Raw genomic sequence first — 18094 nt, forward strand, 5'->3', positions numbered from 1 at the left:
TTATAGACCAAGGTTTAAAGCTGAAGCAGAAAGAACTGGCTGCTTTATCATGAAAAAATACAGCTTTAAAAACTGGGGCATTTAAAAGAGAATAACTCAAATGACAAAGTTGTCAAAGGAAAACCGGGAAATGTTTTTCCAAATGAACCATCTGTAGGCCCAAGTCTCACCAGCTTCTGTGTCTTGGAACTGCAGGGGAAACATCTCCAAAGTGGCACCATACGTGAGCATTGCTCACAGTCATCTGTATTATATAGGCAAATGAATAAGATTAGGCTTGGTAAATTAAATATGATCTTCAAGCCTCTCCAGCTATCAAGATGGTTCCATGACCCTCCCCTGTCTGAGTCTTATCTTCTTTGAGAATAGCTCTGAGGGGTAGGAGTTTTGATTGCTTCACAACAATAGCTTGAAAAGGATGTCAGCAACAATGTCTCTGTGACCTTTCAATATGCCAAAAAACAGGGCTTTGGATGTTATTGTCAAGATTAAGCTACCCCAGCTGGTGCCTCAGTTGCTGCAGCGGCCTATATTTTACACATGGCTTAGTGCTGATAACAGTTTTTATTTTCATGCTTGCATTTGCAGCCTCGCCCTCCTGATGAGAGACTCTACTGTGCATAGGAGCCTCAAGTAAGTTCTGTATAGTTATGTGTGCAAAGGTAAACCGCTCCAGCAGAGTGTTGCCTGCAAATTTCCTGTCAGTGAACAGAAAACTTTCTCACCTCAAACAGAGACCACAGGCAGAGATAACAAGAGAATAAATATAGAAGGAACCCAAAAGACAGAAAAACTCAGGAAGTGGAAGGCTATTTATTGAAACAAAGGCAGTTATTTCTGTCAGGCAGGGTCTATTTGTATGTGACAACCACAGCAGTATTCTCCCTCGGGCAAGCACCTTTGCAGGCAGCTCAGTACCTGGGCAGATAGGGAGTTGAACAGCTTACTTAATAAGCTTTGGATAATGACCCTCTAGGAGGAATTTCCCCCCCTAACTGTGGTGCAGCCATGTTGAGAATGTTTAGCTTATGCAGTACTTTGTTTATAATACTTCCCCAAATGGCTATTCAAACCTTCCTTGTGAGGATTTGAGCACAAAAGAACAGATGCCAGGATGAACAAGCGTTGTAATTCAGCTGCTTAAAAACCAGCTGATTCTAGACATTATTGTAACTGCCTTCCTGAGCTGGATTGCCAGCTTGAAGTTAGGAAATCCCTGGAGCTTTGGGGCAGAACTGGGGGTGGCGTTTGGGGAGTGGACTCAGCCGGGGTTTGATGTGATGCCATAGAGTTCCCCCTCAGAAGCTGCCTTTCCCCCCAGGGTTTGGTCTCTGTAGTCTGGAGATCAGTTTAGATCCAGGAGAACTCCCGACACTAACTGGAAGGTGGCTACGCTACGTTTATTCAACTCAATGGCTTCGGAAGAGTATAACTCGGCAGAGTATGACACGGTAAATCTACATTAGGACTGTTAACTAACCAGTTAACCATGATATAAAACATCAATCCCCCGTTAACCAATTCATGTTCAGTTTTCACTCTACAAACATCAAGCTGCTTCACACACTGGGGCAGGTCAGCTGTCAACCTTCCTTCTCCTCATAAGGACCTAGAGCAGTGGGGTTGCCAAACTCCAGGTGGGGGCTGGAGCTCTCATGAAGTTACAACTGACTACAGAGATCAGTTCCCATTGAGGAACTGGCAGTTTCAGAGGGTAGATTCTGATATTACACCCCCATGGAGCTCCCTCCTCTCTCTAAAACCTGCCTATCCCAGGCACCATCCCCTAATATACAGGATTTTCCAAGCCAGAGCTGGCACCACTCAGTGGCAGCTTCTGTATAGCATCTAGATCAGTGGTCCCCAACCTTTTTATCACCGGGGACCGGTCAACGCTTGACAATTTTATTGAGGGCCGGGGGAGGGGTAGTCTTTTGCCAAGGGACGTCGCCGCTGCCTGAGCCCCTGCTCCACTTTCTTTCCCGCCGGTGCCCCTGACTTCCCGCAGCTTGCTGGGGGGTGCTGCCAGCAGCAGCTGCGCAGTGCCACGCTGAGAGGGAGCCCCAGCCATGGTGGCTGCTGGAGAGCACCAAAGGTGAACCGGCGGCAGAGTGGCAGGGCAGTCCCCAAGGCTGCAGCTGGGGAGGAGGACAAGAAGGAGCTGCGGCCTGGTACCGACTGATCCACGGACCAGTCCCGGTCTCCTGACTGGGGGTTGGGGACCACTGATCTACATGGTGTAGTGAGCATCCATGAGATCTGAAGAGAAAGACTGGTGGACTCTAAGAGAGATGGACTCTAAACTGGAGAGTCAGGTTTGATTCCACACTCGTCCCCATTAAGCCAGCCGGGTAACTTTAGGTCAGTCATAGTTCTCTCAGTTTCTCAGAACTGTTCTCTCAGAGCTGTTCTTGCAGAGCAGCTCTCTTAGAGCTAGATGAGGGGGTGGAGGGACTACTCATCAAGTTTGCAGATGACACCAAATTGGGAGGACTGGCAAATACTCCGGAAGATAGAGACAGAGTTCCACGAGATCTGAACAAAATGGAAAAATGGGCAAATGAGAACAAAATGCAATTTAATAAAGATAAGTGTAAAGTTCTGCATCTGGGTCAGAAAAATGAAAAGCATGCCTACTGGATGGGTTCTAGGTAACACTGTGTGTGAACGAGACCTTGGGGTACTTGTGGATTGTAAACTAAACATGAGCAGGCAGTGTGATGCAGCGGTAAAAAAGGCAAATGCCATTTTGGGGCATCACATCAAAATCACAAGATGTCATAGTCCCATTGTATACGGCACCGGTCAGACCACACCTGGAGTACTGTGTGCAGTTCTGGAGGCCTCACTTCAAGAAGGACGTAGATAAAATTGAAAGGGTACAGAGGAGAGCGATTAAGATGATCTGGGGCCAAGGGACCAAGCCCTATGAAGATAGGTTGAGGGACTTGGGAATGTTCAGCCTGGAGAAAAGGAGGTTGAGAGGAGACATGATGGCCCTCTTTAAGTATTTGAAAGGTTGTCACTTGGAGGAGGGCAGGATACTGTTTCTGTTGGCTGCAGAGGAGAGGACACGCAGTAATGGGTTTAAACTTCAAGTACAACGATATAGGCTAGATATCAGGGGGGAAAATTTCACAGTCAGAGTAGTTCAGCAGTGGAGTAGGCTGCCTAAGGAGGTGGTGAACTCCCCCTCACTGGCAGTCTTCAAGCAAAGGTTGGATACACACTTTTCTTGGATGCTTTAGGAAGCTTAGGGCTGATCCTGCGTTGAGCAGGGGGTTGATTCTATGAGAGCTCTCTCAACCCTACCTACGTCACAGGATGTGTGTTACGGGGAGAGGAAGGGAATGGTGTTTGTAAGCCACTTTGGGACTCCTTCGAGTAGTGAGAAGTGGGGTATAAAAAACAACTCTTCTCTTCATTCTAGCCCCTGGCTTTTAGGATAAGAACAGCCTTCTGGAACAGCCTTCCTTTGTCTTTCAGACAAGCCTCCTCTGGTTTGTCACCACTGTTCTCCCTTTCCATCTCCCCCTTCCCCCACCAGCTAACAATTTTTCTGTCATTATTTTTCAGTTTCTCTTAATAATTCCTGAAAGCCATTATTGAAAGGGGGGGGAGTGAGCCCGGTGTCTAGAGTTCCCAGAGAGAGCTAGCCAAGTGCTGAAACTGGGGGGGGGGGGGGCAAGCAAGCACATCTAGTTAGGAATCCAAAGGAAGAAAAAAAAGATTTAAAGCACTTGGAAATAGTCATACAAAGAGGGCTGAGTAGTATAATAACAGATTTTCACACAATGCTGTGCCAACTGAGTACTTTATATCTAAACTAGAGTTAAAGCCCATTTTATTTGTAAATAAAATGGGCGCTAGACTGACCTTGTGGCGGTTCTGCGGGAGTGGCTGCGGTCGTCGTCGGGGCGGTAGGCAGTGCAGGGTGGCGGCCTAGCGTCCGGGCAAGGTGGTCGGCGTGCGGTCTCGTGTCACAGCGCAGCGGCGTTGGGGCACCGATCCTGAGGCTGGGAGGCCGCGGCAGCGGGCGGGAGAAGGCGGCAGGGCCCCGGCTCCCCTATGGCAGCCATCTTCATCCATCTCCCGGCCGTTGGAGCGGCCGGGAGAAGGCAGCATGGCGCCCCCCTCAAACGGCGAGCCATGGCGAGGCTTCTTGCGCAGCAGCATTGAGAAGGCGGCAGGGCCCCCACCGGCAACGGCAGCCATCTTCAGTGGGCTCCCGGCCGTTGGAGCGGCTGGGAGAAGGTGGCGCGGCTCCCCCGCCACACTGGGAGCAATGGCGAGGCTTCTGCTTCTGCGGGCGGTAGAAGGCGTCAGGGCCCCCCCTCCCCAATGGCAGGTATCTTGAGGGGGTTCCCGGCCGGTGGAGTGGGCGGGAATAGGCGGTGCGGCCCCCTCCCCCGGAACAATCGGCCCCGCATAGGTGGTCGTTTTCGGGCCACTTCCCGAGCTAAGTTCGGAGGGTGTGCGGCTGGAAAGGAGCAGGGCCGCCCTGCTCCTTTCCCCGCATTGACGCGCAGTCTCTGGCAGCCAAGGAGGCAATGGGGAGGCACGCTTTGCGCGCCTCCGCATTGCCTCCTTGGTCCAGGATTGACACTCGGAGGGGCGAATCAGGAGCCGTGAAGCGGCTCCTGATTCGCCCCTCCGAGTTTTTATCCCGGACAGAGCCCGCCCTAACTCCTCCCAACCTGGCCTTACTGTTTTATTTAGTCCGTGGCGCCCCGCACCGCGGGACGTTTAAAGATACCTTGAGCAAGAAGACCTTCAGTGTGTGCTGATGATGTCAGCTTCTCTCATGATGTCCATTGTACTTCTCTGGCGATAACACTTTTAAACTGGGCATTTTCATTCCTACATGTTCTCCTGCCAACTCATCTCCTATTACCCTACAAAAACTCCCAGTGCTGTGTTTGCAAAAGGCTGAGTGATCATGGACCCAAGGAAATAGAAGCCAACAAAATGGAGTGTTAGAAAAGATGGAAATGCTGTTTCCGTCAGTTTCCAGACCAGGCTGTTATCAAGACAACAACCTTGTGATTTAGGTGAGGCTAAGACAATGTGATTGGCCAAGCTTCTCCCAGCAAGCTTCATGGTAGGATGGGATTTGAACTTGGCTCTTCCAGATTCTAGTTCAGTACTTTAATCTTTACACCCAGCTGGCTCTTTATTGTTTCAATGAATATAGAATTTTTGCACTGCAATTTTATGCAGAGTTGCTTCAGTCTAAGGGTTCAAGTATTCATTCATTCATTCATTCATTCATTCATTCATTCATTCATTCATTCATTCATTCATTCATTCATTTACTAGCAAGAAAGCCCATTGCAGAGAAGGAAACGGGCACTAGACTGGGGCCTGGCCTGCCAGCGGAGCCACCATACCTCGTTGATGCGTAGGTGGCTGCTGGCCCCATTGAGCAGGAGGGTGGCCGCCCCGAGGCCAGCCATCCCCTCCTGCGACTGTGGTGGTGGTGAGCAGCAGTCATGGCAGGGCACTGGAGGTCTGGCTCCATCAGTGGTAAAGTTGTGTCTGACGGCAAGCTCCTCAATGCGGTGCATGTCCAGCTTGTGGGGGCAGGCCCTTTAGGGGCTGACCCAATCATGACGTGCCCAGCTTCTCTTCTTGATAAAACAATCCTGGAAACTAAATTTCCCAAAGGAAAAGATACTTTAAAATAAGCTGGAAGGAAGGATCACACGCAGCAGAGACTTCAGTGACAGTTTCACGAAAGGACCTAGTATTCTGGTTTCCAAGAGAAGCAATAAATGCTGGGGATACTATCTCTGCGTGGAAACGATTCTAATTCCCTTATTAATGCAAACAGCGTATCACTGTCTCTTCACTTATGACAAGTGTCCTCCATTTTGACACACCCTCAATGAGCTTTAGTCTCTACTGGGTGTAAACTGCACGAAGCTTTTATTCCAACTCCAGATCGATTCAGTCCCTGCCCTCTACACAGAATGCGATTTCCGTTTGGATTTGGGGCGATTTAAATTTTCCATCTGCAGCAAGAAGGATTGATCCGGTCGGTCCTGGATTTTTCCTCCCTCCTCTGCCTTTTTCGATCCTCTCCCCCTCCCCTCCAAGAAAAGAAAGAGGCTCCTTGCTTGTCTTCTCCCCCCCCCTTCAAGAAAAGAAAGAAATAGCCCCCCCCTACCTTCTGAGCCTCCCTAACCATGTGCAGAAGACTTTCCTATTTCAATGGGGAGGAGGGGGGAGAGGAAGACCCGAGTTCAAAGCAATCCGAATTCAACAGGATTGACAATGGAATAAACAAAGTAAGTGCAGACTCTGCCCTAGAGAGACAAGCAGGGTTTTTGCAGCTAAGCAGGACCTAGAGATGTAGATCTCCTGGTTGAGAAAAGCCAGTGAGCTGTTCTAATACCACAAACAGTTAGGAGAGAAGATTTGTAAAGCAAACTTCAAGCGATATGACGCAAACAACCACATCAGGAGGGAAAAGGCACTTTGTCTTCCTCCCAACCCCCCTGCTCTTGCCCACAGCAGGTAGCAGAAGCGTCAGGGTACAGACTGAAACATGCAATCTGTATATGGTCGAATGAGGAGGAACGAGCCGATGAGATTCAAGCATCTGGCCTTTATTCCATTGATGTTGGTGGGGATATGGGGTGAGTAGTACCAAAGGACTTGAGCACGGCTGTTAACCATAAGATGTGCCATTAATTCATAGGATTGCTGTACATCGGAACAGTCTTGATGGCACTTAAGACACACTCAGCATCAAAAGGCTCTTTCATGCATAGAATAAGTATGGTCTCCTTTTGTGTGTGTGTGTGTGTGTGTGTGTGTGTGTGTGTGTGTGTGTGTGTGTGTGTGTGTGTGTGTGTGTGTGTAAAGAAAAACACACCCATGCGTGCAGAAAGAGTCTACGGGGGATGCTGATTGCATGCTGGCGTAGCACAGTAATGAGCTATGCATGGGTAATCCCTGTTTCAAACGTCAGCTGAGCTGTAACTTCTCTGGCTTGCCTTCAGGAGGCCACTGTCTCTCTCCTTCATTCCCAGTCCTGCTCCTGGTCTATTGGGAATCCAATAGGGTTGGTCCATCTGGGGTCAGAGTGATTGAGCTGATCTATATTAAACACTATGAGCATTTAGGAAATGTACCATAGAAATGCTGAGCATTATTATGTAGCTCTCTTTTCTCTGGAGTGCATTCAGAAATGTCACGTCCCTTGGAGGTGTGTGCAGTAACCACACATTAACAGAGCTTCATCTGGCAACAAGCCTGGGTTGGTTGAGTGAAGCCACCTGATGCCAGAGCCAATAATGGCCAGCATCCAGGATATCTGAAGGGAAATCTCTCCCCACATATGCATGCACTACAAGGAGGCTGCATTCATAAACACCTATGGGCTTCCTTTGGAACTCATGGGGAAGTACACCTGACCATCTCTCTTGGAGCTTGAAACATTAATTAAGGCTGTTCTTTTTAAATAAGACTGACATGAGACAGAATATAACTATATTTTAATGGAGTTTCTCTGTGGACTGATTTGTTGTGTATTCTTTGCTGCTAACTGCTAATTTTAAACTGGGTAACTATTTTTTTTTGTTAATATCTTGCAAGCCATTGTGAAAGCCTTCCTAGCCAAGTATGTGGGTTCAAATTTGATAACTTGATACTTATATTCAGGGCATTGTGAACCAGTCTAATTCCTTTGAGGTTGCTTTGCTTGTCTGCAGCCATTATCAAAGTGATCAGCTGTGTACATGCCCACCTGGGACCTCCTCCAGTTCCCACCCTCTACAGGCCGGGCGGGAGGGGAACAGGTCAACATGACGATATATGGTCATACCACCTGATAAATGTTAAACAAATTTTAAAAATATATTAGAAATCAATTGACTTCCGCCCATTCAGGAAACTCTTCCAGGGCCATCAAGAAATCGTGGTTGAAAAAGCCTGGTTTAGAGCTATAAATTATTTGCAGGCACTGCCTTCAATGTCCTGTTATATTAATACATTGTAAAACACAAATGAAATTTTCAAAGATCCACTTATGACAATGCAGTGTGCATGTCACCCATCCATGACATTAACATGGGTATAAGAGAATAAACGAATGAGTGAACCAGAAATATGTTTTTGAAAAACTCAGAGGGGAGAGAGAGAGAGAGAGAGAGAGAGAGAGAGAGAGAGAGAGAGAGAGAGAGAGAGAGAGAGAGAGAGAGAGAGAGAGAGTAAAATGTCATCAAGTCACAACTGACTTATGGCAACCCCGCCAAGGGTCTTTCAAGGCAAGTGGAAAGCAGGGTTAGTTTGTCATTACCTTCCTCTGAAGAGTCTTCCTTGAAGGTCTCCCTTCCAAATACTGACCCCTGCCTAGCTTCAAGGTCAACCCATAGCATGCGGCCTTCCCTCCCCCAGATAATTAATGTCTTTAAACAATAACAGTTTCCTAAGTTTCTGTTTCCTCATTTCAGCAGCCTGTATGGTCATTCATGGCAGGAGGAATGATCTTAAAAATCCACTGGGAGGGATCTTGCTTGGGTAATAGTAGTAGGATGCCGTTTGGAGCACGGTCATGGGGATGGTAGGGATACCAGCTGCCACTGATTTGAATATTCCTATTTGAAAACAGGTTTTTATCCTTTATATGGAGTTTCCATATTTTTTAAGTCGGTTAAAAAAAAACAACCCATTGTTAGATAGGGTTAATCAGGGCTACAGGTGAGGGTCATACATCTACTCACTCTACTTTAGCTATGACTTTAGAACAATATCAGAAATGTAAAGCCTTTTGCATGCTGAAAGCACTAAAATAATTAATAACGAATGGGAGCAAATTATTTGCATGTAAATTTAGGATAAAATCATATGTTGGGAGGATCCCAGGGGTCTTTACTGGGATCCCAAGATGTGCAACTGAGTTGTGAGGAGCTGTTGTGAGGTGGGGGTTGTGTTTCTGGAGGGAAAGGGTGGCCAGCTTTCTCCCCCTTGCTGTGTTCTCAGTCAGAAATGGATTTCCCCTCTTGGATTATAGGGGAAAATACATTTACCTGTATTCTATCTTTCCCCCATCCATTCCCCAGTACCACAGCCCTGATCTGTGTTGGGATATCCATGACTGCATTATGTACAATTACATGTTTGAGAATTCAGAAACATATCCCTTATATCACATCTGCTTTGATCATTAGGTTCCTTTTGAAACAAATTTGGTGCAAATTTGGACTGCTCCAATGAAGTGAGCTGAATTTAACCTGCATTTTAAAGATTTTCTTCTCTTTACCTGCTCACCAAAATTCCTTTTAATCAAATTATTCTTCAGAGAAGATCAGCAATAAGGAAAGATGGTAATTGGTGTGGTGATCATATGCAGAAAGAGGCAAATTAGCATTTGGAAGGAATATCTTGAAAACACATTCTATTACAATGAATGGGAATGGGATGAATTTGCTTTTTTGAACTGTCCCATTAAATTCAATCAAGGATACATTGTGCCCCAAACATGTCAAAGGCACTTTCTCATATGCTACATCAAGCAGCTCTGGTTTAAATCAGCTCAGTTCGCTACACAAAACATTGTTTAATTCTAACCGTGCTTATATTTTATGAAAGCAAAGAAATTACTTGAATCTTGGTTTTCCTTGATGCTGGCTTCATTGCTTTTAGGTATCTCTGTTGCTGGGGAATGTGTGAGAGTAGCACAGGAAAACAAAACAAGATGATTCCAAGATCTTCACACCCCACTGTAATTAAAACTACTGTGCTTAATAAACCAAACCCCCCATGGCTTCAGATTCTAGTTTGACATATCCTAACTAGCTGTTGTTAGCAGAGAGACCAAATTTATCACACTAACCATAGTCAGGTTAATTAAGTTGTGTCTGAATTGACACATGTGAAATGAAAGAATGCTGCCATTTAAAATACATCTTTCCTCTACAGGATTGTTCATGTGGCAGAGACAGAGATGTTTGTAATGCAAACAAGTATTCTAGCCAAAACGGGTTTAACATTCACCCTGCAAAGTTGATTGAAACACAAGCTATTCAATGCCTCTCTGTCCACCTCTTGAAATTCATTACACGGTGACATGAAAAGATCCATTTTCATTTACATTAGATAACAAAGTGATTCTACTAATGCAGTAGAAATGAGACTGGCCAACAGCGGAGAGACAGGCTGTGTGTCAGTCTGCTGCCTTGGTCATTTGCCAAAAGAGAATTGGCTTATCGATAGGCCACTTATGCCTGCTATCAGAAGTCAGCATGGTTTCTTGGGCCTGGCAGCAGCCAGAGCCAGCCAGGTACAAGACTACAGATTGGATCCAAAGCAGAGTTTCCATGGCTGCAAGGATTTCTGGCCATAAAACATGATGTGTTTGCTTCCCCCATCTTGCTGGAGTCCCTAATGCCCCACAATTTACTTTGTACACACTCTGGATTCGTTCAGTCCTTATCTATATGAGCAATGAAGTCAGCAAAATTCCAGAAAAGCTTTGGATGTATGTTTACTCAGCCTATGGACTATAAAAGACTAAAAAAAATATGATCTTTTAACCTTTCCATGAAAGTGGCAGCAATTCCATAATTTAAGTCTCTAACCAATTCCACATGGAGATGTAAAAATCATGCCACCTCCTGCTTTCAAATGCGTGGTTGGAAGCCGGGCATCTGCAAGATTCCTGATGGGAGACCCTCTCCTGCATTTTCCCACCACCTCCTCACGGCTCTTTGCCTCCTGACGAGGTGGCAAGCCAGAATAACCCAAACTTCTCCCCCCGCCTGCTCCTCGACTTATCAGTCGTCACAAGCCACCAATCCCTGTGTAGTGATTGTTCTGGGGACTCAAACACCCGTCCCTCCCAAGCCCCCAAATTAATTTTTTAAGTGCACTTCTGCATTGCTATGGGGAAATGCCACAACTCTAGAACAATTCTTTTTAAATTTACCCTTCTGTGTTGCTGCAGGATCATGCCACAACAATAAAACATTCTCTCCTTAGATCTCTTTCTGGGATTCTTGGTGTAATGGTCTCTCTTTATGTTTGGGTAAATTTGTGATAGGCTGGCCATGGTAACTGGACCCTGATGAGTGATTGTTTGTTCACAGTAAAGTTTTAAAACAAAGAGCACAGATGCCAAGCTGCTTCATCACACACATACCTCTCTATGCCTATTCATACCCCACCACCAGAAAACACAGAAATGTATTTTGGTTGCCCAATCCCAAAATTACAGTGCACAATGAGGAGAACATTTAATTTTTACATAGGGCACATAGCTTTGTGGTCCCACAGCAATGCGGACCACAACATTTTTTAAAAATTCTCAGTCCAGAAAAGGAGAGGGGAGGGTGGGTGTAAGGGCAGGAAGAATGCTACTGAGACACTTGTGCATTTATCCCTACATACTCCCTGATTGAAAACATGGCAAGAAGTGGCAAATCATGATTTTGCAATTTCCCTCATCACAGAGCAAATCTGGGGAAAACTCGCCCCAGCCACTTGAGAGCTCCAGGTTGCTGCAGACATCATGTGGAAGCAAGCACTAAAACCTGCGAGGAAAAAGAGGCTGTCCTGGAGGCAAACGCGTCATGTGGAATCGGTCTCTGTGTTAAACAGAGCAAAAGATTAATTCTGTATTGATCTGGATGAATGGAGTAGATTTGCTGGGGGACCTAAGATTACTGGAAATTATAGATCAGGGTGTCAGAAAATTGTATAATTAAAGAACCAAGCTTCATATTTATTTTATTTATCTATTATTTATTATATTAATATACCGCCTTCCCTGGAGGCTCCAGAAAAAGATGTCAACAAAGCCTTTATAACAAAGCCCATTTGCACAATCGAAAGTTTAGCTGTACTGATAAATGACGTCAACTTATAATTCATAGTTACCACAATCCTAACACTAGTTGTTCCATGTTTTTTATTAGGATGTGGCACACACAAGGTCTCTCAATAAGTAATCGAATATACACAGAAGCATCCTGTGCAATTGTTTTAGTGCACTGGCATAAATCTGCGCTTTGTTCACACTTGGATTACTAGCAGCTGTTTACCTCTATCATTTCCCTTTTTGTAAAGCATCCCTCAAAAGTCCTTTGGTACTACAAAAACTATTTCCTGGAATCATCTTCTAGGATCCTCTTATCCCTCCAATATGGTGGAGGTATCCACAAGTTGCAGCCAACCTCTGGGAACTCTGTAGGGTTTTCAAGGCAAGAGACATTCAAAGGAGGTTTGCTATTGCCTGTCTCTGCAGAGCAGCCCTGGATTTAGTGGCCTCCCCTCCAAATACTAATGAGGGCCAACCCAGTTTAGCTTCCAAGATCCGATGAAATCAGGCAAGCATCCCAATATGTCTTAACAAAGATTTTTTAAGAGTCACGTTTGGTTCTGGAGTTGTAGGTTACAGCCAGCCCCTGCTACAGATTTTGACAGATTTTTTAATGAACAGGTCACAAGTTTCACCCTTGAGGCAAGAATAAGATGTGAAGCTTCCAGTATCTGGAGAGGCCACATTGTGGTTATACTAATGGATGTGCAAATAGAAATGCTTAGCTAAAAGTATACGGCAGTGTTGACTAACAGTCCCTGCTGAGAAGTAAAGGTGATTTCAGCTTGTGTCCCTCTGTCCTGTTTTTCTCACCTGTGCGTAACTTTCTTTGCAGTGGTCAGTTGTGAAGGTGATGAAAGCAAGAGTCATGAAGGTCAGTACTTCACTAAGTTGATGCATTCCATGACTTTAATGGCATTAAGGGCCAGACAGGAAGAGATGTAGGGAAAGTTCAGATATGACTGTAACTTTAAAATAGTAGCCACAGGAGGAGAATGATATTAAAAATTCACTGGAAAGGATCTTGTTTGGGTAATAGGATGCTGTTTGTAGCACAGTCATGGATACGGTGAAGACGCCAGCTGCCACTGATAAGAATGTTCTTATTCTAAAACAGGTATTTGTCATTTATATGGAGTGGCCATATTTTAAAAGTCTGTAAACAACCACCACCAGGTTTGTGTAGTGGTTATGAGTGTGGACTTCTAATCTGGTGAGCCGGGTTTGATTCTGCACTCCCATACATGCAACCAGCTGGGTGACCTTGGCACTGATAAAACTGTTCCAACCGAGCAGTAATATCAGGGCTCTCTCAGCCTCCCCTCCCTCACAGGGTGTCTGTTGTGGGGAGAGGAAAGGGAAGGCGACTGTAAGCTGCTTTGACCCTCCTTCTGGTAGAGAAAAGCGGCATATAAGAACCAGCTCTTCTTCTTAGATAGGGTTAATCAGGACTACAGGTGGGGGGGGGGTCACACACCCACTTGCTCACCAGCCTCTTGAAGCCACGGTAGTTGAAACAGGAGTGAGCCTCACCAGAAGGAGAATGGCAGCAGAGTCCCAGGGCAGCCATCAAGAGCCCTTACGACCACAGTTCCTTGATCAGGGAATCGCAGCACAACCTTGTGTGAGTGAAGGGGGTCTTTAAATGGCTTTTCAGCCATTAATTAAGGTATGAAAGCCAACATCCTATTTCTGATCCAGAAACAGACTGGAAACTCTCCAACTTGTTTCAGCACTGATGTCCTGGGATCCCTTGCCCTTATCAATAACCAGGCAGCCACATTTTGGACCACTTCTAGTTTGCTTACCTGTGTGGTCTGCACTTCCTGTACAAGGCACTCATAAGGGGGGGGGGGAGCAGCTCACTTATTCATTGACTCCTGAGTTGACCAGTGACTTTCTAAGTCAATGAAACCTCCCAGTCAGAGATGATATATGATGTTTGAGGAAAGAGGAAAATCGATTCAGGTGGGTAGCTGTGTTGGTCTGAAGCAATAGAATAAAGTTTGAGTCCAGTGGCACCTTTAAGATCAACACAGTTCGATTCTAGGTACAAGCTTTTGTGTACATGTCCGATTCATCAGATACAATAAAACAGAATATCCTCAACATATGAAAGGGACAGTTAGTTACCAGGAAGGGTTAGTTAAAGTCAAGATGCAAAAGTAACTAAGCAATCAGTATAGAAGAAGAAGAAGAGTTGGTTCTTATATGCTGCTTTTCTCTACCCGAAGGAGTCTCAAAGTGGCTTATAGTTGCCTTCCCTTTCCTCTCCCCACAACAGATACCCTGTGGGGTGGGTGAGGCTGAGAGAGCCCTGATATCACTGCTCGGTCAGAACAGTTTTATCAGTGCCGTGGCCGGCATGTCAGATTAGAAATCCACACTCCTAACCACTATACCAAACTGGCTCTTAGGTGTTGGTAAAACTTGTGAATAGCAGTAAAATAGTATACAAATAAAAAACATTAACAGTTGTGATAAGGACTACGTTTGAGTCCAGTAGCACCTTTAAGTTTGACAGTTTAATTCTGGGTATGAGTGAGAACTGAACAACTTAGCTTGTGTAGATGCACACTTCTTGAGACACATTAAAACAGTCTTCCTAAAGATCGAGAAAAGGAGGGGGTAGTTGCCAGGAAGCGCCAATTAGAGTCAACATGCATAAGTAGCTGAGCAAAAAGTATAGCTATGATTGGATAAATGCATTTAGTAAGACCTGGGAATAGTAGCAAATTAGCTATTTTATTGTTTTATTTATTCAATTTCTATAGTGTAGCATCTCAGCATAGCCATCTTGGTACTGTTTACAACATAAATAAAACAGTCATAAAATAATTATTAACAGTCAAAAATTATTAAAATGAACCAATACAGTGTAGTTGCTGGATTTGCTGATTTAACAGCTCTGCTCCCTTCTCAGTTTAGTGTGGGAGAGGGTTATGGAGAAGGGCTCTATTGATGGTATTGCAAATGAATTTCAGAAACAGACTGAAACAGGAGATTGTTGAGTTACAAGTTATTACAACACTCAGGACAAATGAACCCCCAGGGCTTAACAGAGATATCAGGTTCTTATCCCACTACACGTGCTAAATCACTCAGTTCTTGCTTATACCAAGAATTAATTTTTGTTGGTCTAAAAGTTGCCACTGCACCCAAAGTTCTCACACCTGTTAGTAACTCTTTTATTATCTGTATGCTAATTTGCTGCTATTCACAGATATTGCCAACTTAGCTATACTTAGCAGGCTTAGCTAAATTTATTGCTCAGTTACTTATGCATCTTGACTCTACTTAGTTTTTCCTGGCAAACAACCCCCCGCATATGTAAGGCTTGAGGAAGTCTGTTTCAATGTATCTGAATAAGTGTGCATGCACAGAAAAAATTACACCCAGAATTATACTTTGTGGATCTTAAAGATACCACTGGACTCAAACTTTTTCATATGGTTATGTAGGCAATATGCTGCCTATTTGTCCCCACACATTATAATTCCCACATTACTGCAAAGCAATCAAAATTCCCAAATAAACATCTTTTGCTGAAACATTTGTTCTCTAAGCCACATGATACACTTGCATCTAAGCTTAGAGGTTTTCACCTATCTCAAGAGAATTCAACTGCAGGAAAGGGGAGGTAGGAGGTCATGGGATGACAGCACCAACAAGATGTTCGTGTTATGTTTCCATCCAGATGGCCAACATCTTAATGCTTCCCTGACAGAATGGGATGCGAGACTCACTGGTAACAACTTGAGATGTTTTGGATGGCTGGAGATTTTTCATCAAGATGAATGGAAGAGAATTTTTAGCAACAGTTGGAAGCAGCAGAATGCAGCCGTTGCATGTAAACAGCTTCACTGTGGTCCCCTTCTGGGCACACTAAATCAGACTTCTGCAGCGCCAAAGAAGCAAGAAGACTGCATGACAATAGGCTGCCGGGGGGATGAGGCTGCCCTGAAGGACTGCAAACCACAGAAATCTAACTGCACGCAATATCTGAATGTGGCCATACTTTGCCAAGGTAACACTATTCTTCTTTACTTCCTTTTGTCTTTGTATAAAACAAACATTTAAAAGCTGCAGAGGTGCTCTGGAAGCCCCCTTAACTGTATTCAATATAGGCAGACCTTGTCCTGTTCTGGGGAAAGATCTGAAAAACTGCTTTCACACATTTTCAGAGTGGCTGAGTTGGAAGAAAAGTTAGTGAGGAAGGGTAGCTATTGGCTTTCACCCATACCTGTGTCACTACCACTAAACTCACCCATTTACCCCATTCTCTAGAGCAATTTTGCAGCAAAAAGTTTTATGAGAGTGAAACTGCTTTCAATACGCTTTTTAAAAGGTAGGGAACCTTTCTCTAAAGCAAGATAAGAGGAGCAAGACTTATGGCTGATTCAGCTTTGACTTGCTTGCTTGTAAAGCAGGTTGTGATACTGAAATTACATCACTATTGAAACGTTGGTCATGACCCCTGTTAAGACATTACAGCAGTCTTCATCTTGTCTTTCTTTGCTTGATCTCTCTTTCCTCCTAAAATATGTTGGACGATTGTATTTGTCTTTTCAGATTTGGTTAAAACTTCCTCTGAATTGCTCCAAACATCAGCACCGTTGGTGACCTTCTCAAAGACTCCCGGTAAGAAAATAACAACGCACAATCTCACCGGCACCTTTACTGCTTAAAGTGATCCATGCTACAGAAATTACACATTATGACCATGATAAAAATATAATTTCTCATAATAAAAATGAAGATGGGAAATGTCAATTCACAGTGGAAAAATCAGAAGTGCTATGCCTCTGGCACATGGCAAGTTTATCCTTACTGTGAATAGCTACTTATCGTGGACTTGTAAAATGTAAGATAATTTGCAGTCATTGGAAGACGGGGATGGTGGTTCCCCAGTCTTTGCTGAGCCACTTCATCACAGCAGCCCTCAAATGGCAGATGCAGGGGGAAATATTGAAGTTGAATTATTATATATTTATTCTACAGCATCTACAATATAGTGAATTATTTTTGTAAGGTTTTCCAGTAAATGCCTGGATAATTTTTAGATTTGAGCTGGAGATTGACCACTTGGTACTGGATGCTGTTAACCTAAGCTGCCCATCCATCCCAAATTCCGCAGGACACTCATGCCTTCCAGGACATTGTCCCACGTCCCGCCAGGGTCATTTCAAGTCCCGCTTCTGCCTCCTCTTGGCCATGGCCCAGCCAGGGCCCCCTCCCTACCTCCCTCTCTCCCTGCCCCCCAGCCAGCAGGATGGCCAGCAGCAGCACTCTGCCCCAGCTGGCCTTGTGGCTGGCCTGCACAGGTGCATCAGGCAGAGTCCTGCCCTTGGCCCCACCTGACCTGCGCCGATGGAGGCCGCACAGGCGCACAAGATGGACTCCCAGGAGAGGCGCCCGGGAGGCGACGGTGAGCCCAGGTGGAGGGAAGGGGGGAGGGAGGCCGCAACCATGTGTCCTGCCTTACAGTCCCTTCAACTGTGGTCACCTTATGTTAACCATTACATTATACTACTTGTTGGTACACTGGAGAATTTTCCTTTGTCTTTCTCACTAGACCCTCCAAGGACCAGACTAGAAGATGTAGTCTCATTGTGCTCTGGGACAGCAGGACAGCACTTAGGAGACAACCAGGAAATGGTCTGCTTGCGCTTACAAAGATGGTGGACAGAGCTGGCCCCCAAGGCCTGCCAGGAAGCAGACTGTCATGGCTCCATAGAAATAAAGGACCAGGGGGAGATGCAGCAGCCAGAGCACTGGGCAAAGGTGCAGTGTGAAAAGAAGAACCTTAGCATGGAGTGCTTGAACAGAACCAAAGAATGCTTCAGCATAAGCTTAATAAAATGTTCAGGTGGGTAAAGCTGTCTGGGAGAACATACGTAGATTCCTGGCTGCTCTTCCTTCCTTGGAAGCTGATAATTTGAATTCTGAAGAAATGGGCTTGTAACATTACCTCACTATTACAAGCAGCAGACAGATAGAGGGGTCAGAAGCAATCTAGTCAGAATAGTAAATGAGAGCAAAATGATAGTGAGCCGTACCATTTCAGACTGCAAGTGGGAGGTCGTTTTGTAAACTCCTTCACATATAAAGATCTTTACACGTTTAGTAATCCAAGGAAAGGGCTGTGCCAAACCTGTTTGCCTGTGTGCTAATTTAACACGTGCAGGAAATACGTTTTACACAGGAGAATAATAAAAAAATATGAGCGCACCAAACACCTACTTGTCATCTGAAGCGGTGCAGTCCAGA

The 18094-nt window shown here is 45.1% G+C and overlaps 1 protein-coding gene across 3 annotated transcripts in view; it reads left to right on the forward strand.

The window, feature by feature from the left end:
* The first annotated feature begins 595 nt into the window (after positions 1-595).
* The window catches only part of CD5 (CD5 molecule), a 29258-nt gene continuing 11759 nt past the window's right edge, over positions 596-18094 (forward strand). The window contains exons 1-5 of one of the 3 annotated variants that reach the window (XM_077321122.1): positions 596-633; positions 12660-12698; positions 15522-15851; positions 16397-16465; positions 17400-17693. In XM_077321122.1, the coding sequence (XP_077177237.1) occupies position 633; positions 12660-12698; positions 15522-15851; positions 16397-16465; positions 17400-17693 (733 nt within the window). In that variant the 5' untranslated portion in view covers positions 596-632. Of the gene's footprint in view, positions 634-6516; positions 6642-12659; positions 12699-15521; positions 15852-16396; positions 16466-17399; positions 17694-18094 lie in introns of those variants that run through there. The other 2 variants (XM_077321120.1, XM_077321121.1) reach the window with 2 other exon arrangements.

This window comes from Paroedura picta, chromosome 2, assembly GCF_049243985.1.
Source record: "Paroedura picta isolate Pp20150507F chromosome 2, Ppicta_v3.0, whole genome shotgun sequence".
Taxonomy (NCBI): Eukaryota; Metazoa; Chordata; class Lepidosauria; order Squamata; family Gekkonidae; genus Paroedura; species Paroedura picta.